Source organism: Diuraphis noxia, unplaced genomic scaffold (genome assembly GCF_037042655.1).
Source record: "Diuraphis noxia isolate RWA-SAM2 unplaced genomic scaffold, SU_Dnox_SAM2 contig0004, whole genome shotgun sequence".
Classification (NCBI taxonomy): Eukaryota; Metazoa; Arthropoda; class Insecta; order Hemiptera; family Aphididae; genus Diuraphis; species Diuraphis noxia.
This window is the reverse complement of record NW_028301714.1, coordinates 3,679,191-3,697,635: the sequence shown is the minus strand read 5'-3', so window position 1 is coordinate 3,697,635 and position 18,445 is coordinate 3,679,191. Positions and strand designations below refer to the sequence as shown.

General features: G+C 29.7%; 5 protein-coding genes across 8 annotated transcripts; 3 read left to right on the top strand and 2 right to left on the bottom strand.

Moving 5' to 3' along the window:
• The first annotated feature begins 206 nt into the window (after positions 1-206).
• Positions 207-2,396, top strand: LOC107161966 (uncharacterized). The gene has a single exon (XM_015508607.2). It carries the CDS (start codon positions 822-824, stop codon positions 2,040-2,042), a length of 1,221 nt encoding a protein of 406 aa, XP_015364093.2. The 5' UTR covers positions 207-821; the 3' UTR covers positions 2,043-2,396.
• A 1,494-nt stretch (positions 2,397-3,890) lies between these two features.
• LOC107161948 (uncharacterized) lies at positions 3,891-9,565 on the bottom strand. 4 transcript variants are annotated; one of them, XM_015508585.2, is made up of 5 exons: positions 9,480-9,565; positions 9,012-9,215; positions 7,356-7,545; positions 5,569-6,017; positions 3,891-4,980 (listed from the first exon to the last, which is right to left on the bottom strand). In XM_015508585.2, the coding sequence occupies exons 2-5, from the start codon at positions 9,039-9,041 to the stop codon at positions 4,639-4,641; spliced, it is 1,011 nt and encodes a 336-aa protein (XP_015364071.2). In that variant the 5' UTR covers positions 9,042-9,215; positions 9,480-9,565; the 3' UTR covers positions 3,891-4,638. The 4 variants fall into 4 exon arrangements, with proteins under 4 accessions (XP_015364071.2, XP_015364070.2, XP_015364073.2 ...); XM_015508584.2 differs by having other exon boundaries at positions 9,406-9,540; XM_015508587.2 differs by lacking the exon at positions 9,480-9,565 and having other exon boundaries at positions 5,569-5,693; positions 5,757-6,017; positions 9,012-9,399.
• A 2,013-nt stretch (positions 9,566-11,578) lies between these two features.
• Positions 11,579-13,413, top strand: Nubp1 (NUBP iron-sulfur cluster assembly factor 1). Its single transcript, XM_015508657.2, has 8 exons — positions 11,579-11,766; positions 11,928-12,032; positions 12,091-12,227; positions 12,309-12,377; positions 12,440-12,472; positions 12,565-12,655; positions 12,753-13,208; positions 13,294-13,413. Exons 1-8 carry the CDS (start codon positions 11,745-11,747, stop codon positions 13,320-13,322), a joined length of 942 nt encoding a protein of 313 aa, XP_015364143.1. The 5' UTR covers positions 11,579-11,744; the 3' UTR covers positions 13,323-13,413.
• A 285-nt stretch (positions 13,414-13,698) lies between these two features.
• On the top strand, positions 13,699-14,813 carry LOC107161987 (uncharacterized). Its single transcript, XM_015508660.2, has 2 exons — positions 13,699-13,782; positions 13,874-14,813. The coding sequence occupies exons 1-2, from the start codon at positions 13,777-13,779 to the stop codon at positions 14,102-14,104; spliced, it is 237 nt and encodes a 78-aa protein (XP_015364146.1). The 5' UTR covers positions 13,699-13,776; the 3' UTR covers positions 14,105-14,813.
• Positions 14,120-16,855, bottom strand: LOC107161986 (palmitoyltransferase ZDHHC3). The gene is made up of 6 exons (XM_015508658.2): positions 16,412-16,855; positions 16,167-16,352; positions 15,566-15,702; positions 15,414-15,498; positions 15,122-15,334; positions 14,120-14,637 (listed from the first exon to the last, which is right to left on the bottom strand). Exons 1-6 carry the CDS (start codon positions 16,499-16,501, stop codon positions 14,482-14,484), a joined length of 867 nt encoding a protein of 288 aa, XP_015364144.1. The 5' UTR covers positions 16,502-16,855; the 3' UTR covers positions 14,120-14,481.
• Between the last annotated feature and the right edge of the window lie 1,590 nt (positions 16,856-18,445).

Here is an 18,445-nt window from a genome sequence, read left to right as displayed (position 1 = left end):
ATTAATAAAATATTTTTATATTATCTAGATAATATAAAAACGATACAAATATGATGTAATATGACATAGATCTATGTCATATATTATATCATAATATATTTGTATCGTTTTTAATACCTAAAATATTTTTTCAAAAAAAAGTAGACTCGTGCAACCATAAATATTTTTATTGATTTATTATATTTCATTACCTATATATATCTAAGAAAATTGTATAGGAATTTTTTTTTTTAAATTGCTTAATCTGTTTTAATGCACATTTTGCATTATAATTTATAATAGAAGTTTCGTCACTGATTAGTTGATTTTTGGACGGACTTGAACACCCTTTGAGCACTAATCGGATTTGCGCCCGTGGACGCATTATACATATACCTACATTGCTATGTAATCTGGACGAAAATATAACTAGGGTGATCGTGCTTAAAATCACCCTGTATACAAACGGGTACCTCAATATTATGACTTTTACGTTGCAGGTTACAAGCGCGAGAAAAATTTCGAGCGGATGACTGCAGCTGAAATAAGCGAAAGTGAAAGCCAATGGCGGCGGAAAACGCTGTTCTGGCGCTGCGCATAGGTATTATAGTCACTGCGATGAGTATCGCGACTTTCGACGGATATAAATGGCCCGAAAGCCGAGTACGCACGTCACCGTTGTCGTCCGTCCGTCGGCGCGATAACTGCTCCTCCGCGTTCATCATTCAACAGTTTAACAATAATAAATTAATAACATATTAAATTATATTAATAACATATTAAATTATATTAATTAAATACAAAAGTAAAGACGATTAAATTTATTTTTAAGCGCGCGTGAAATGGCCATCCCGTTACCGTTGTCGTCGCGGCTGTTGTTGTCCTTGTTGTGCGCGAGTTGTTGCGTGCCGCTGCCGTCAGCTGAACGCTTGCAGAAGCGCGGCATTGTAGAATTTAATGGATTTTCGTCTGCCGGACTCCAGCAGCAGGAATACGACTTCGGCGCTGGTCACAAACAGCAGCAGGAATACGACTTCGGCACCGGTCACAAACAGCAACAGGAATACGACTTCGGCGCCGGTCACAAACAGCAACAGGAATACGACTTCGGCGCTGGTCACAAACAGCAGCAGGAATACGACTTCGGCCTCGGTCACAAACAGCAACAGGAATACGACTTCGGTGCCGGTCACAACCTGCAGCATCAAGAGTACGATTACGGTGCCGGTCAACATCAGCAAGAATACGATTATGGTGCCGGTCACCAACAGCTTGCTGTACAGCAGTACGTAGGCCATAATGACGGTAAGCATAAGCATCCCAAAGTGTCGGTTATCGAGAAAAAGGTACCGGTGCCGGTACCGGTTGATGTGGTGAAACCGGTAAGGTATGTGGTTCAGGTGCCTGTGGATAAGCCGCGCGCAGTGCACGTGCCCAAGCCGTATCCGGTCAAAGTGGAGAAGGAAGTGCCGTACCCGGTCAAGGTGTACGAGCCGCAGCCGTACCCCGTGCAGAAGGATGTCCCGGTGGCCGTCAAAGTGCCTTACGACCGCCCTGTGCCGGTGCACGTTGACAAACCGTATCCCGTGTACAAGGAGAAGATCGTCCGTTACCCGGTGTACAAGCAGGTGCACGTGCCCGTCAAAGTGCCATACGACAGACCGGTGCCCGTGCACGTTCCCGTCGTCAAGCAGGTGCCGTTCCGCGTTGAAAAGCCCGTGCCCGTGCCCGTCAAAGTGCCGTACATTAGACCGGTGCCGTACAACGTGTACAAAAACGTGCCCGTCCCGTACGAGAAGCCTGTTCCTTACCCGGTCGAGAAGCGAGTGCCATATCCAGTCCGAGTTCCGGTCCATGTTCCCGTCAAGATCGAAACATATCATCATCAACATCAACAACAACAACAGCACCACAACCACTTCACGCAGCAGTATCATCCGCAGTCTGAAAAGTTCACCCATCAAGACGCCGTCGTAGATTTTGAAGGACACCAACAACAACAACAACAGCATCACTTTGTCCCGGGCTTTAACTCGCAGCACAATCACCATTCGTCGTTCTGATGACTATAGTGACACAAAGTTCATTTGATCGGTATAAACAGCTATAACCGATTAATTTGTTTAAAAAAAAAATTGTATGTACCTGTACCTATTATGCATTATTTTTAATGTTTTAAATATAATGTCGTGTAAATAATACTATTAATACTATAATATTATAGTATATACAATATACATGTAATATAAAATTATAATGAAACCATCGATTTGTGTAATTGAAAATTATTAATTTACATCATCCACATTCAACTGTATCGCATGTATGTTCGGAAGTTTCTATAGGAAGATGGATTGTTATAGGTACGGTAATAGGTACCAACATAGGCGCAATTTCAAATAAAAAAACTAAGCGTACTTAAGCTATGCATTTCGTCTTTTTAGTTTTTTTTCTTGTAAGAAGTTTTTGATATATAAGTAAGAACCTTCTTTTAAGGTGTTAATACCCCCTAAGCCCCCCCCCCCCCAATTTGCGCCTAGCAGGGTACTAATAATTATTTTTCAGTTTATTAATTACAAATATTTTTTTATTTTTTTTTAATAATATTGAATGTTGTCCTATAGTTTTTGGTATATGAGAAAAATCGATGAGAATAAAGTCATCTTTACGGTCAGGAGTGGACCAAGAGCGGAGTGGGAGATTAGCTGACCCACTACTTTTTTTTCAGTACTTATGACCCCTCAAAATGACAAACCACATAGCCTTTTTTTCGTTTGATATACAATTACAATAATCAAATAATATTAAATAATAATAATTTTTAAAATGTGCACAGGCTCAAGAATGTTTCTACACCGATACTGTTAGGGTTAACCCTTTGTTGATCAAATTTAGAATTAAAATTATTTTTTTCATAAAAACATGATAATATTGACCTATTGATAAACAAATGCATATTTAAAATTTTTTTTTTGAATTAAAATTTGATTTATAATCTTAGTACTTGGAATTATCATTGGTCATTTATCACATTATTTTTTTTTTACATGCAATTTATATGTATACAAATCAAAAAAATAATTTTTGCAAGATAAGTCTATACAATTATTATTTTCTGTTTGAGTTCTAAATGTTACTAATTTATCCAAGTATGAAGTATGAATATGCATTTAATATAATTACAAAAATTTAAAATCTTTAACATTTGAATGATATATTTATTTTTAATTCTAAAAAATGTATATTAATTATCGTCTGATGTTGACATTGTTAATTCAAAGATATTGTTCATGTACATTGTTTACTTTATCATCTATTTGCATAGCTATTTTTCATAATTTATACCAGTTTTAGTTTTGTCTTATAGCTAAAGAAGTACTTGCATGTAGTATGTGCTAACTACTAATTAATTACAGTAAAGATAAATGCATTATATGATACACTTTTTTTTTGTATCAGGCCCCACTCAAAAAAAGAAAAATCCTGTCCGCCATGTTTTATTGCTTTTTTAATTATGGACATATTTTTGATATAAGCGCTTACATAAATTAGATTTATTTATGCTTTAAAGCATTTGTAAAATCTGTCTTCACATTTTTTGAGTTTACATCAAAAGTATTTCTAAAATGACCAAGTGGAGTGTGGAAAATCGTAAAATTAATTATTGTATTTGTGTTAACAGTAGGTATAGGTTAAGTTATAAAGGTAGATAAACAGAAAATAATAAAGACAGATTAATTTTAAATAGGGCAATGTTAAATAAAGCCAATTAGCTAATATTCTTTATTATCACAATAGAGTTATAGTTATATCAAGGCTCTCTAAAGACTTTGATTGTGGAGGTTTCATAACTTGTTTTAAATCAGTATTTTATCATTCTTTACCAAACACTGACAATCAGTTAACTACTATTATTTATTTAGTTTAAAACTGTATTTATTGATTGATTTGATTAACACATAATTCATAATACATAATATAATAGATATTTGATAAACAATTATTATAAATCTAATAATTATTAATTATATGACCTTATAATATTTTTATACTTCAACAATGAGCAGTTTTACCACCAACCAAACCCTTCTTGTTATACTTAAACACAAGACATTGGTTGTACCAGCTTGCTATACAATCATACTTAATATTAAAATACTGAAGTCATGTTGAGAATTTATATTGATTTAAATGTAAATAATTTTCATCACTAAATTACCTACCTAATTTTAATTAATTATATAATGGATTGAGAAAAGACATATTTTTCTAGTCAATAATATTATAAAAATAATATTTCTTTACATCAGTCAAATACAATCATTTAAAATCAATTATTAGCACAATCTTGCAAATTTTATTGAATTGTAGTACTTATAATTAACACATAATTTAATTTAGGTAGGCAATATATATATATATATATAACAGTATATACCATTCCTATTATAGATAAATGTAACAATTATAAATATAATATATAATAAAGTAAAAAACTAGTGTCTCAGAAGACAAAGCATAGATAAAAAAATTGTGATACAAAAATCATGATTTTATAATATTAATTATTACCAATTATCAACATATAAGCGAGCAGTGAACAAGTGAACCACTTGTCAGCTTACTATATGGAAGCTGTATTGGAGTGAAAGAGAAGATTCATGGTGAAATTCTGATGAAAGAATCTTCTGAACATGGTTTATCCGATTCCCACTGTACTACATCTACGAATGATGTTAGCCGGGTAATCAGTGGGGCTCTGAACTCGTTCGGGGCATCCTTCCATGCAATGTTCATGGCCTCTTCGGCTACTGCTAGCTTGTCCCTTTCGGATAACTGTTGTAGGTTACGATTCACCTTAAGTTCCAGCATGTACATGGCTTTTGCAAACTTCGGATTTTCTGAGTCGCACAGATGGTGCAGCCCCTTGGCCAATGACCACGGCAAGTCTTGCAAGTTTTCCAACACCAGCACTTCGTTCTTCTTAAGTGGCTCATTCAACTGAAACAAGTGGAAATAAATAAACCAATGAAGCTGAAGACTAGAAAATTGTGAATTTAAATAAATCCCTAAATCCTTGGTTGAACTAAAATAATGGGTGTATTTAGTTTAATAATTATCTCATTCAATACCAAACCAACCTCCTTCACACTAGTCAATCTGATTTAAAAAAATTTTGGCATAATCATAATGAAAAAAATCAAAACATAACTATGACGATTCACATTATTTACATATATAATAATTTTTTTATATTTTTTCATTCAGACAATTTACTTTAAAACTTTTTAATTCAGAAATATACTTTATCATACGTCAAAGAGAGCAGAAAAATGATATGTAAAAAATGCATTAACTCTTGTATTTCACTATTGTTTTGAAACAAATCTAAGTTCACTTCAAAAAATAACGAACCAGGCCTGAAATTGTGATTTAAAAAAATATATATATTATGGTAGGCACATAATTAATAGCAAATTTATGGGCTCTATTCAGTTATGATAATATTATAATGAATAATGACCAGTAAGAAGTTTATATTGATTGCTGTGACTTCATTATCTAAATGCTATTAATATCTATGTATACCTTTTCATATAGTTTATCTTCATGATTGATGTCCGAATAACTAGACCACTCCGATCCATTCATCCATAAGCTTTGGTTAGAGTCAATAAATATATGTTTTTTGGCCAAAACGCTTGTGTAGAACGCTAAGCAGTCGGTAGTTTGTTTATTTGCATCATTATATAAAAGCATGAAAACAATCGGTTCACCTGGCGTTTGAAGCCGTAAAAAAGCGGCACCTAGTTTGTTTGCTATGCCCCGCTGCAGTGACGGAAAATGATCCTTTATTGACATCATCGTGGACTTCAATTTCTCTTGTGTGAGACCTTTGGTGTTAGAAGATGTGTAAAAAATAAAAGAGTAATTTGATAGGATTCCTAGTAACAGTGCTGTAAACATTAAAGCTGACCTAAAAGAAAACAAGCTTTTTATCAGAGTACCAGACTGTAGGTACTGTTGTTTCATTTTACCTAAAAATAAAATATCTTAGATTAAAATACTGCAGTAAGATGTTGTTATATAATATTTATAGGTTATAACTCCCCCCTCATATCGCTTTTTGATTTTTGAAATTGGATCAGTCGTTCAGACACTAGAATTTGCAATTTGCATGTTAAGATTTTAAAAATAACGCTTACAGTTTTCGGCTTGGCTATCCTGTAAGTGCTGTACATATTTTGTACTGTACTTGAAACCACGAGTAAGTAAATAAATTATTTTTGATAGAAAATTGTTCTAGAAAAATTTTTATGTTAAATTTATTTTATACCTATAGCATTTTACTACCAAACATCTAGAAGTTTTTTTTCGTCTCCCCAAATATTCAACACTTCAAACATCTTGGAGAATTCTCAGGTATTGTGGGAGTGGCCAAATTTTTAAGTAGGACATAAGTTATATAATACATAAGTTTAAGTATTCATAAGTTGATTTGGGTGATTATTTAGGATTTATGGAATCTTTTATAAAAGATTTTTGCTTCGTCAGTTATTGTTTTGAGTTTTAAGTCTGTGTGTAGTGTATAATTTAACACATAGGGTAGAACATTCATCAGTTTTCTAAGCCCAATATTTTTGAAAGGTTTGGATTTTTGAAATATTTGTTTTTTCCGCATTGCCCCAAAGTTGAAGGCCGTAGGTCCATAGTGGTTTTAATAGCATTTTGTATATAAGAAGCTTAGTTTTAGTGGATGTGTATTTATTATTGTATTGTTTATAATTAGATTCCAAAAATACGACTCGATAACTCTCAATTACCCAAAATCATTTTAAGAAAATTAGATTTCCAAAAATTCTTTTTTTCTGGACTAATCCACTTCCGTTTTACATATTATATAATATAGACTATAGAGTAAGCATAACAATATAATTCAAATAACTTAACATGAAAATCATAATTCAATTGTTTAATTTTGTTAAATAATAAATAGAATACCAAGAAAAATCAGTTATGGATTACCTATTCTTGACATAATTTATCATAAAGTGCAATAACAATTGTTTTGAAAAGATTTAATTTCTGTGAAATGATCTCTAAATTCTAACTAGGAGAGAGATATTAGGCAACAAATTAAATGAAACAGTAGAATAAAAATATTGGGTTTTACATCTTAATAAGTACAAGGTACATATTAAGAAACAAATAGTACTTTTTAGCATTCCCCCAAATATACTATCACTTTCCTGCTTATAAGACATTTTTGTTTTGGTTCCTTGAAAAGCTATAACAAATTTATTTTCTTTAGTGATATTCCAAGTAAAATATTTATTGTAATTAATTGCATAATTAATAAAAAATAATATACTCACTATAACTGGGGTATTTTAGCTTTCGCCACTTCGTAATTCGACATGTCTCACACAAATCGTTAACCAAATCAGGATTTTTATTGTATTTTACAATAAACATTTGAAAATCTTTTAATTTGCTAAATTCAGTGTTAAGTTGTTTAACAAATTCTGGGGTATAATTCATTACTCTGGCTTCACATGAGTTACACTGCAATACATTATCAATTAGAACAATATTATAATTCTTAGTTATTGTTAATAGAAACTAATTAATGAATGTTTTTTTCGAGTTATGTTTTTATTTGTTTAAATTTCTGTTTAAATTTAGTAATCAAATAGGTATACAACTGTCAAGTAACAACTAAAGATACAAGACAGTATACACATCAATAATACGTATAAACATTATTTAATAATTATAATTTTTAAAAACTAAATTTCACAAAAAGTTTCCAAAAATGTGTACTGTCATTGTTTTGTATTTATTATAATATTGAAATGTGAATTCAACAATTTTTTTTTTAATAGGTAGCAATGTCAGAAATTTGTTCAATATTATGTATTCCAGTGGTATATTTTTTATAATTATTTTATTTTATGAATACATCTAACGAAGTAAACTATTTTTCTAGTAACCTAGGCACCTATAAAATTATTTTTTAAATATTTTTAAATCATTAATTTACTCGAAACAAATTTATTATATATTTAGAAATTAATATAACATCCTAAATAAATATATTATAACCTAAGTTTATGAATTTAAATTAAAGTATTACCTTAGACATTCAATACCGAATGTACTATAATACCTACATTAATTAGTTCTATGATATTATCCAAGACTTTATTGTAGATCAACACACTAAGAATGACATACCTACTAAAACAATCTACGTTTCTTATGATAATAACTCATATAATTCAGTGGCGCCATTTCGGTTTTGAATAGAAAGGGGCAAAAGTTTTGACAAACTCCAATAGATAATTAAAAAAACCATTTGTTTCACTAACAAGCAAATTTTTACTTGTATGTATACTTGCATTTGGCATGGCCATCAATGATGGCCCATCATACATATTTTATAATTTGGATATTTTTTTTTTGTCTAATCTTTAAAACTAAACCTTTTTTTTTGAAGGTGAACTAGCGGCAACATAGGCCATTGGATGTGGGGTGGTACGGTAGGGGTTTCTTTGAGTATTTTTTTGTAGGTTTTTATGTTGGTATGGTTGTAACACGTGTTTGTGTATGTGTGGTAAGGATATGTTGCTAAAAATCCCGGGTGGTCACCCATCTGGGAGCTAGCAACTGCGGCCGGTATGTACGTTCAGTGTGTTTCCGCAGATTGAATGTACAACCATGTCTCACATTAAACCTTTTTTTAATAACTAGATAAATAATTTACTAATTACAAGTATAAAGTAGCAAGACATTTAATAAAAAATATTCTAGAAAAATGACGCCACAGATGTTATTATCTATTTATTTTTATCCTTACAGCAAAGTTAATTTTTATATAGTTGTGTCAGTTGATTTCTGATAAAGGTTAGATTGGTGCCTACATAAATAATAAATATATATAGTATTAAATAATAAATATTTAGAAATGAGGTATATCTAGATAAATTATTGATTAAAATAAACATATCATGTAAAAAAAAGTATTTTACCTTTGGCAACTCCTCACAAATTACTGCCATTTTAATTCAGTCCAAAATTGTGTTCAACAGTAGAAATTCGTACAAAATAATTTTTTAGTGGGTAGGTATTTTCGAAAATTTATAAGGTTAATACATATCGATTGGAACACGACTATCTGCTTCTTTATGACGCTATGCACTACTCAATTAGACGAATTGGACTCGAACGACTACCTAGATCATTGGTAATTTTGTTGTGATAAACATTAAAAAAAATGATGATTCAATAATCAAAATTATTGTAAGTTAAGTGTTTAATTTAATCTTTTTTATATGTGTTTGGCTGTTGCTAAATGTTGTACAATTAATATTAATTATAATTAATTAACTATTTCAGTCAGTTTATTACTAATAGTTCACATACGTCGTCAAACATCCATATATGGAATAAGTAATAAACTAATAACTATTTACTATTATAGTATTATCGCAGCTTACATGAAAAATGAAAATATTTTGCTATGGATAGGAAATAAACTGTGCTTTTATCACAGAATAGATTAGACTACAGAACACTGATAAGAGAGTAAAATCAGAAAACTCCATGTTCCACGTTATTCTGTGGTTCCACCATAGACATAATAAGATATGGACTGCTACTCCTCCACACCCTGCCATAAGTTTATTGAAAAAAGATTGTTAGAAAGAGATAGAGCATATTTTAGGTAAGAGAAAATGTAATATCATGTAGTAATAAACAAAAAAGGTGGCTTATTTGAAGTCATATACATATAAAATTCACTTAATGCATACAATGTTTTTTTTTTTTTTTATTATAGAACTTTCAGTAATAACTATAAGAATTCGACAATTATTTAAGATTATAAGATGTAAAGGTTACATGAGAAGATAAGATACAATAGTCCCGATGGACTGTCCGACTGTACAATACATAATTACAGATAATGATTACATAACCAATTAACGTACATACAATGTTTTAAATATAGGATTTAAAACTTTTTTAACATCTTCTTAGCTCTTTAAAATGTAGGTAGAGTACTTATAAAGAAATATAAAAATGAATCTAGGAAAAAAATTGACACAAAATAATGACATAAAAAAAAATCATTAAATGTATTTTATTTAAAAATCACAAATATCAGTTTTAAGCAGAGACATAAAATTAACACATGAACATCAGATAATAAATTTTTTATATTTGGTCAATTATAAAATTATAAAATTAAAATATAAAAAAATGAAATAGTTAGGTAAATAATAATAATAGTAGGTGATAATAATATGAAAATAATAAATCTGAAATCATCTATTGATTTTTAAAATGAATAATCTTAGTTAAAAACCATCGTATGCGTTCTTTTGGCTGACTCTCACTCAGGGTAAAGTGATTCACACGAATTCTGAAATAAGTTTTTAATATTAAATGTGTAAGTTTTAGCAAATGATTATCTAATGGATTTTGATTCAAAAAATGATCAGCTAATACAATAAAAATATTTTTTAGATTAATTTGTGAAGAAGCTTTAATAATTAAATAGTTGATAATATTGGGTTTAATTGGTATCAAATTTTTGTAAGAGTTAAAAATTCGTTCAGCCACTTTACATAAATAGATAACATCTAGTATCTACTGATGGGTTTATTAATCCTCCACGTGATTTAATATTTATTAATGATCCACTTTCGGTATTAGTTCGAGTCAAAACTTCAGTACATTCGTCACAAATTAATTTCCGTGAAATTTTTCGGACAATGAACCCTGCTATGTACTCCACAATATCTTCAACGACTTGTTGTAAAACATTAAATCGGTTTGTATTGAAATTAATGTCGTTTTGTCGGTTATGAAGTGCTACTACTGACCCACAAAATCTTTGTCATATCCATCACCATACAATTTGCTCCAGATGATGTAATTATTTCTGTATGAACCAATAGTCTTTTAAAAGAACTTTCAAACTGTAAAGCAGCGGGATTATTGTTAAAACTTCCTCTTGAACGGATAGCTAAGAAAAATATTTCAAGGTGATCTTGGCTCATTTTATATGTTAATAAAAAATCTAATTCTTTTGTCATAACTAGATCAATAAACATATTTTTGATGCTTTGTAATGAAATTATTAATCCAATGAACCCAGTTTTTCTAGTGGATTTGATGACAGGAACTATTGTTTTACTACCATCTTTACCAATTTCACAGTACCTATAATGATTGCAAGTATTAAATGGAGTTTTCAATAAAATTAAATATGTCACTTTTGTTTTCTCTTTTTAAAGGTCTTTTGTACTGTGACTTACTTCGTTATTGTTGTTTAAAAATCTTCCATCGAAGTAATAATGTAATAGATATTTAATAAAGTAATTATTGAATATTGACGGGCCGCCAAAATGTCTGTCATAAAACCATTTCAAATTGATAAATGTGTTCTTAACTCCATGAAATTATATAATATCTTCCATGATACCTAAGTTATGTCTTGTCTCTTTCTATTGATGTAGACTATTTACTTCTCTCTCTACTAGCAGTCTATATCTTATTATGTCTATGGGTTCCACCGACTATCGAGATAACGATTTATTCATAAATTCATAATTTTCAAATTTCAATTTTGATTAAAATTAAAAATACCACTACAACATTTAACAAATAATTCTATAATTAATGCTTAGTGTATACTTGCCTGTGAGTCAGATTTTTCATTTGATTCATTAAATTCAAATGCTAGCGGATTAACCATTATGGATCCTAATATTCCAAATCGTAAGTTTTAGTAAAATTTGTTTGTTACACTGTTACACATCTATCTGATGATAAGTATTAAGTAACAACATACTTTAGTTTATTATTCTGTATGCTCTTAAATTCCAAATGGAAACTGCATATTCATTTATGATTTGCAATTTATATTTTGATATATTCAGATTGCCCGGGCACTGAAAGCTCATCTGCTGGTCAAGTATCTGCATGTCAAGGATGTCCTAACCAAAATATTTGTGCATCTGGTGTAACTCAACTTCCTGACCCAGGCAAGAAAAAATATATTTTATGTTGTATATTTTTTTTTAATTGTTCTTGGCAATTTAGCTTTAGATGTATTAAAACATCGACTGTCTTCAGTGAAGTATAAAATACTCGTACTGTCTGGCAAAGGTGGAGTGGGTAAAAGTACATTCACATCGTTATTAGCTAGAGTATTGGCCAACGAAAATGAACAGAAAAATGTAATCATATTTTATTTTCTTAATACCTTTTTGTATACAATCTGATAACTTGTTCATTTACAATTATTTTTAAATGTTTAGATTGGAGTCTTAGATGTTGATATTTGTGGACCATCACTTCCTCTCGTATTTGGTGTTGAAGATGAAAATGTTTGTACTTTGTTTATTAAAAGTTTATTGACATTTTTTTGATCAATTTGTTTAATTTCTAGATACATCAAAGTGGATCAGGATGGTCTCCTGTGGTAAGAATAATAGTATAGATATTTATATTAGTGATATTTAACAGTTCAAACAATCTAAATAAAAATAAAAATAAATTATATTTTCATTTTAGTTTGTTGAAGAAAATTTATCGATCATGTCTGTTGGATTTTTGCTAGAAAGTAAGGATGATGCTGTAATTTGGAGAGGTCCCAAGAAAAATGGTGATTTTTATTTATTTTACTTCTTGAAAACATTAAAAATATATTATAAATCCTTGATTATTAGGTATATTTCTATAAGTATTATTATTAATTATAGCTATGATCAAACAATTTTTGACTGAAGTTGATTGGGGTGACACATTGGACTACTTGATTGTTGATACTCCACCAGGAACTTCTGATGAACACCTTTCATTAGTCCAATTCCTTAAATCAACTGAAAACTTTTCAGCAATTGTTGTTACTACTCCTCAAGAAGTTTCTTTGTTAGATGTCCGTAAAGAATTGGATTTTGCCAGAAAAGTTGGGTTACCTGTATTGGGTGTGGTTGAAAATATGTCTACTTTTGTTTGTCCTAAATGTAAAGTAACATCTGAAATATTTCCAAAAAACACTGGAGGCGCTGCTCAGATGTCACTTGAAATGGGTGTTCCATTCCTTGGATCAGTTCCTTTAGATCCTTCGTTGGGACGATGTTGCGATGAAGGTGTCAATTTTATTCAAAAATATGCCGGGTCGCCAACAGTTGTAGCTATTAAAAATATTGTTGAAAGTAAATTGATACAATATACTATTAAATATTTAAAACAAAAAATAAGTTTTTGTTCTTTGATTAATCAAACATTTTGATTTTTCAGATGTAACCAGGAATTTACAATCAATTTGATAGAGCTGTTAATTGTGAAATGTTATTATTTTTTTATAATATCCTATATAATTATTAATAATGCAAATAAAATGTCTGTCGAGATAACAAATCTGAGTTTTCTGTTTTAAAAATTGTTTTAATATAAAAAATAGAAATAATTTAGTTATGATAAACAATATATTTTTATAATTATACATTTTGTATTTTATTGAATTTATTTTCTAAGTCATAAATTATTCAAATAAACCTAATTAAACATTATAGCCATAGGCATGCTACTATCACATTTAGTGTTCATGGTCAAGAGAAAGTTGGTAACCAATCAAGATGGTATGACACAATGTTTTTATGATTATAAAATGTTAATGTGGGCTTATATACCTGTTACTTACAGTGGAATGAAACACAATTTGATCACTTGATTTTGTTAGTTTATATTTATTGTATGCAAACTTTTTGACTAACCATAAACATGAAGGTGAGAAAATAGGTTTATATAATTCTTATTTTCTTATGATTAATATTATTTCAATGTTACAAGTTATAACATTATTTTCACGCTTTTTCAGTTACACATTCTTCTAACCCTAGCTTTATGGGGTATAGTATCTGTATTGGGTGCAAAATTTGAAGCTTTTTATCCAAGAGAAGCATATGGAGTGAGCAACGGAGCATCTAGATCACCTCACGGTCACGGATCATTCTACAAGTACAGAAACCCAGCTCTTGTAGATGCTAAAAATTCTCCTGCTTATGGATACAGATTTGATGGGAAAAGGCGTTTCAATTTTGATAAATAATTTATCTATATAATATGTATTTAAAATTAGTATTAATGTATTGTTCGTCAATAATAATAATAATAATAATAATAATAATAATAGTAAACAAATAGTAAGAAAAAGCAGCAGAATATAGATATTCAAATAAAAGTATATAAATTATAAAGTGACTAATTAAATGATTACTGACTGTATTATAGCAAAGATTTAACAATAATAAAATATCACTTAAAGTTCATAAAATAATTAAACTTATTTATCAGATCCTCTCTTAATAAAAGAATCATTGCCTTACATTGCATAGTCATAAGTTAAATTAATTTTAATGTAGAATTATTTAATATTATTAGGTATGAGAAGTTAATATTAAAAATATGTTAATACTGTTCATATCACTAGACCTGTAGATAATTATCTACTTTAATCTTAGGAGCTGGCCGTGAAAAAGGTGACAGCCAAGTAATAGAAACCCTGCCAAACACAGCTTGTAAGCTCTTCCATTTAGATTTTTTCATCCACCGAGCTTCTTCCTTTTTTAATTGTTCAATACCCTGGAATAATTATTATAAGACATTAATATTATTTTATATTTATTTAATAACCCAACTATCACTCAACCAATTAACGTTAAATGGATTTAACTGTAAATAAAATATTTAAAAATGAACGGTATAACATACAATATGTTGTAACACATAAATATTAAACATCATGTTCATTTACAAAATATACATTTTGTTTTGTTTTTTATAGATAATTTTATACACTTATTGCACTTTAATTATTTACAAATAGTTACTTGTTAGTTACAAGTAATAATATTGTTAATTCTTATGCTTTATTGCAAGAAGAAATACTTTACATCTAAACTTAAATGAAAACAATTATTTATTGAAAAATTATCTTAATTCTTTCGAAAAATTTTTGAGCTAAGAATAAACAATAAAAAGAAACGGTTAACATATCAATGATAAAAATAGTATGTAAGCTCATTGAACGCAATTTTTATGGATCATAAACTAGAGACATAATTACCGTTTCATCAGAACATATGGCTTGTAATTGAGTGGCAAACATTACCATGGTAAATATTGCAAATAGCAATGCTTCAAAACCTAAAAATATCAAAAAAACTACTGTTGCAGGAGGTGTATACCAAGAACATTGCTTCCATTCGGAATGTAAACACCAAACAAATTGGCTGACACACAAGTACAATGCGTGCATTGACATAGCAGCAATATAAAGCTAAAGAACAAAATTTTAAAATAGTAAAATATTGATTGTGTACACTGTACGCTAAATAGGGAATATGTAATATAGATACCGTAAATAATACAAAAAACTTTTGGTTTTTCTCTCCAACACAATTGTTGACCCATGGACAATGATGGTCCATTTTTCTAATACATCTAAAAATAATAATACAGTTTGATTATAAATAAGTTATTTTATGTATTAAAAATTGTTTTAGTGAACCTTTGGCAAACAGAACAGTGATGGGCTCTTGAAGGTTTAATACAACAGCATTTTGGACACTTATATATCACTTGACCCTCGCGTAAACCTAAATGTTGTATCATTTCTTTTGTAGCATTTCCTTTTGGCACTGCACCCTGTATATTTCAATAATAAGATTTGATTAAATTATTGATGGGCTAGTATTACAAGTTCAATCATAATAGCTTATATGTATAAACTGATAAAATCAATGCAAGTAAACATACTTCATATAATTTAAAAAAAAAAAAAATAGTGGTAATGTAGCATGTCATGATATTTGTTATGTGTTGGCAATAAAATAAAAATCTGAACTTTACTACATATAACTTAATGATAAAGAAATCTTGATGACCATATATTTATGAATTATTTCCTGACCTACTATACTAAATGTATCTTAGGTTAATATATGTAATAATGTTGACTAGCTAATAAAATAAAATATGCATTGAATAAATACAAGTAAGTACAGTATTAAATTATAAAATATACCTAATTTAGATTATATTTTTATCTTCAATTAAATTATGTATACATTGTAATGTATAAGAAGGATAGTGAGATTATGTAAACATACTGGATCCGTGAACATTGTGCGCAGATGAGAAGCCATCGCAAGGAAGGCAAAGATTTGAAATATCACCATGTTGACACACTGAAAAATAGGATACGGACATGGTAATAGTGTGACGAATGTCACTACGAACTCAGCATACAGTATCAACAGCCACGTGAATATCGCACAAATAATACCGCATATGTCCTGGATAAACAAATAGTAGTATGAGCGCAAATACAAGAAATTAATTTTATAATTTTTACCTGAATACACCACATGGAACCACCGCAGCATCGGTTGTGCGGATCTACTCCTTGGTTTGGATAAAAAATCACTTGATCATTGTCATCCATTGCAGTCGTCTTTTGTGCCACTCAGAGGGTTGTAGGCGTCGTTCATAATTCACGAATCGACGTTAGACCACAGACTGACGATATTTGGACAGTCATTTCAGGTCGTCGTAGTGCTTTTATGGACTATGCTGCTGGTGATGTTTGTTAAAAATATTGTTAGTAATTAAAACGATGACTGCTTCATAAATGACGCGTCGTACAGATTTCGGATGTAAGTGATCGGGGACAACTGCGAATACAATAATTATATCGACATCATGACGACAAAGATCTACTACATAATTACTATTATGAATTTAAAATTTAAAATTTGGATGCCTTTCTTTATCATCTTTCTTTATCGCGTACGAAAGTACGAAACTCTGATTTGTGTCTACTATCAGCCACTAACGATCAACAGCGCCAGTCACGGCGGCACCGGCATGGCTATATATACTTTAATAGTGTAATAATAATAATATAAAGAATAGAGACACCTATTTCTTATTTGTTGTATTTTTGATTGGTGTAATTTGTCATGTTGTATATTTATATTCAGTGGCGACTATCCTCAAAATAAAAAGTGTGGCTGGAGATATTTTTGAAGGCCCACCACCCGTCTACAATAAGGGTGGGTACTGGGTAGCTGTTTCTAGTTGAAGATATAATTTCACCGTGTCATCCATCTGCAGGTAGATACCACGAAATACATCAAAATAATTCCATCTACATATTTTGATCAGAGACCAGAGCATTGAATGATTTTTTAATTGAGGCGGAGGCGCTTGAAAATTAATAATTACAATTTTATTTTTATTCTTTCAGGGTAATAGTTTCACTAGTTTCAGACGTTAAGCTGCAGGGGTATTTGAAAAAGTTTATACAACTTTAACTTCTCGACTTTTACAGTCGAAAAAATACTATTATCATCAACTTTGATGGAGATTTTTGGTAGAAAGTTGGATCTACAGATAGGTTAGGTAGAACATTTGGTAGGACATTTTAAATTCTCAGCACTTTAAAATAGGTAATCGAAAAAAATTTTAATTAATATTTTTAATAAAAAACTGTAGAATATTATATATAATAGGTATATAGACATAGCTATTTATAATTAATAACGATCGAAAATTTCCATTTTTTCATTAATATAATATTATATATTTATGACTTTATGTCATATCAATATATTATAATGTATGGTATATACTATATATATTATAAACATTTATACCGATGTGTTTGATATTAAACTTTAAAGTCCTGCTCTTATATGTGGTATTCGTACTATATAGTCGTAACTTGTAGCCTCTTTTAGTCTTACATTATAGAATATTCGAACCTTACCTGTTTTGATTATACTGTCTATATTTTTTAATAGACAAAAGACAATAACTCAATAGAGCAAATTTTATAAATGGTTTCAGATGAAAATTGATAGTAATATAACTATTTAAAATATGTTGTTATTGTGAAATAAATACATACCTAACAAAAAAAAAAAAAGCGGGTAAGTCGTGGATGTCGCTCTGCTGTACAGTAGGTTACTGTAATGGATGGGATTAAATTTGAATGCAATGATAGGTATCATTGTATACGAAAAACGATTCTGAACGGAAATGATTTATCAGTCTAGGATATATTATATTTAAATATTGTCATATATTCTATTTTGAAACAAATATTTTATTTTTCAATTAAGATGCATTTTGCATAAGGCATGGTTAATCAATTAGTGTAGTTATCATGTAGTTATCATAATTCATAATACCTTATATTATCATAGATATACATATACCTGGTTTGAGGATAAATCGTTATCATTACGCGATTTCATAAAAATTTAAAACTCAAACGCTCAAAACATTTTTCCTATAATGACGCTTCAAATTTTCTCTATAGCTATTTGAAGCAAAACTTATTGAAAACTTGGTGTTAAATTTTATAACCTTAGATATAAATACA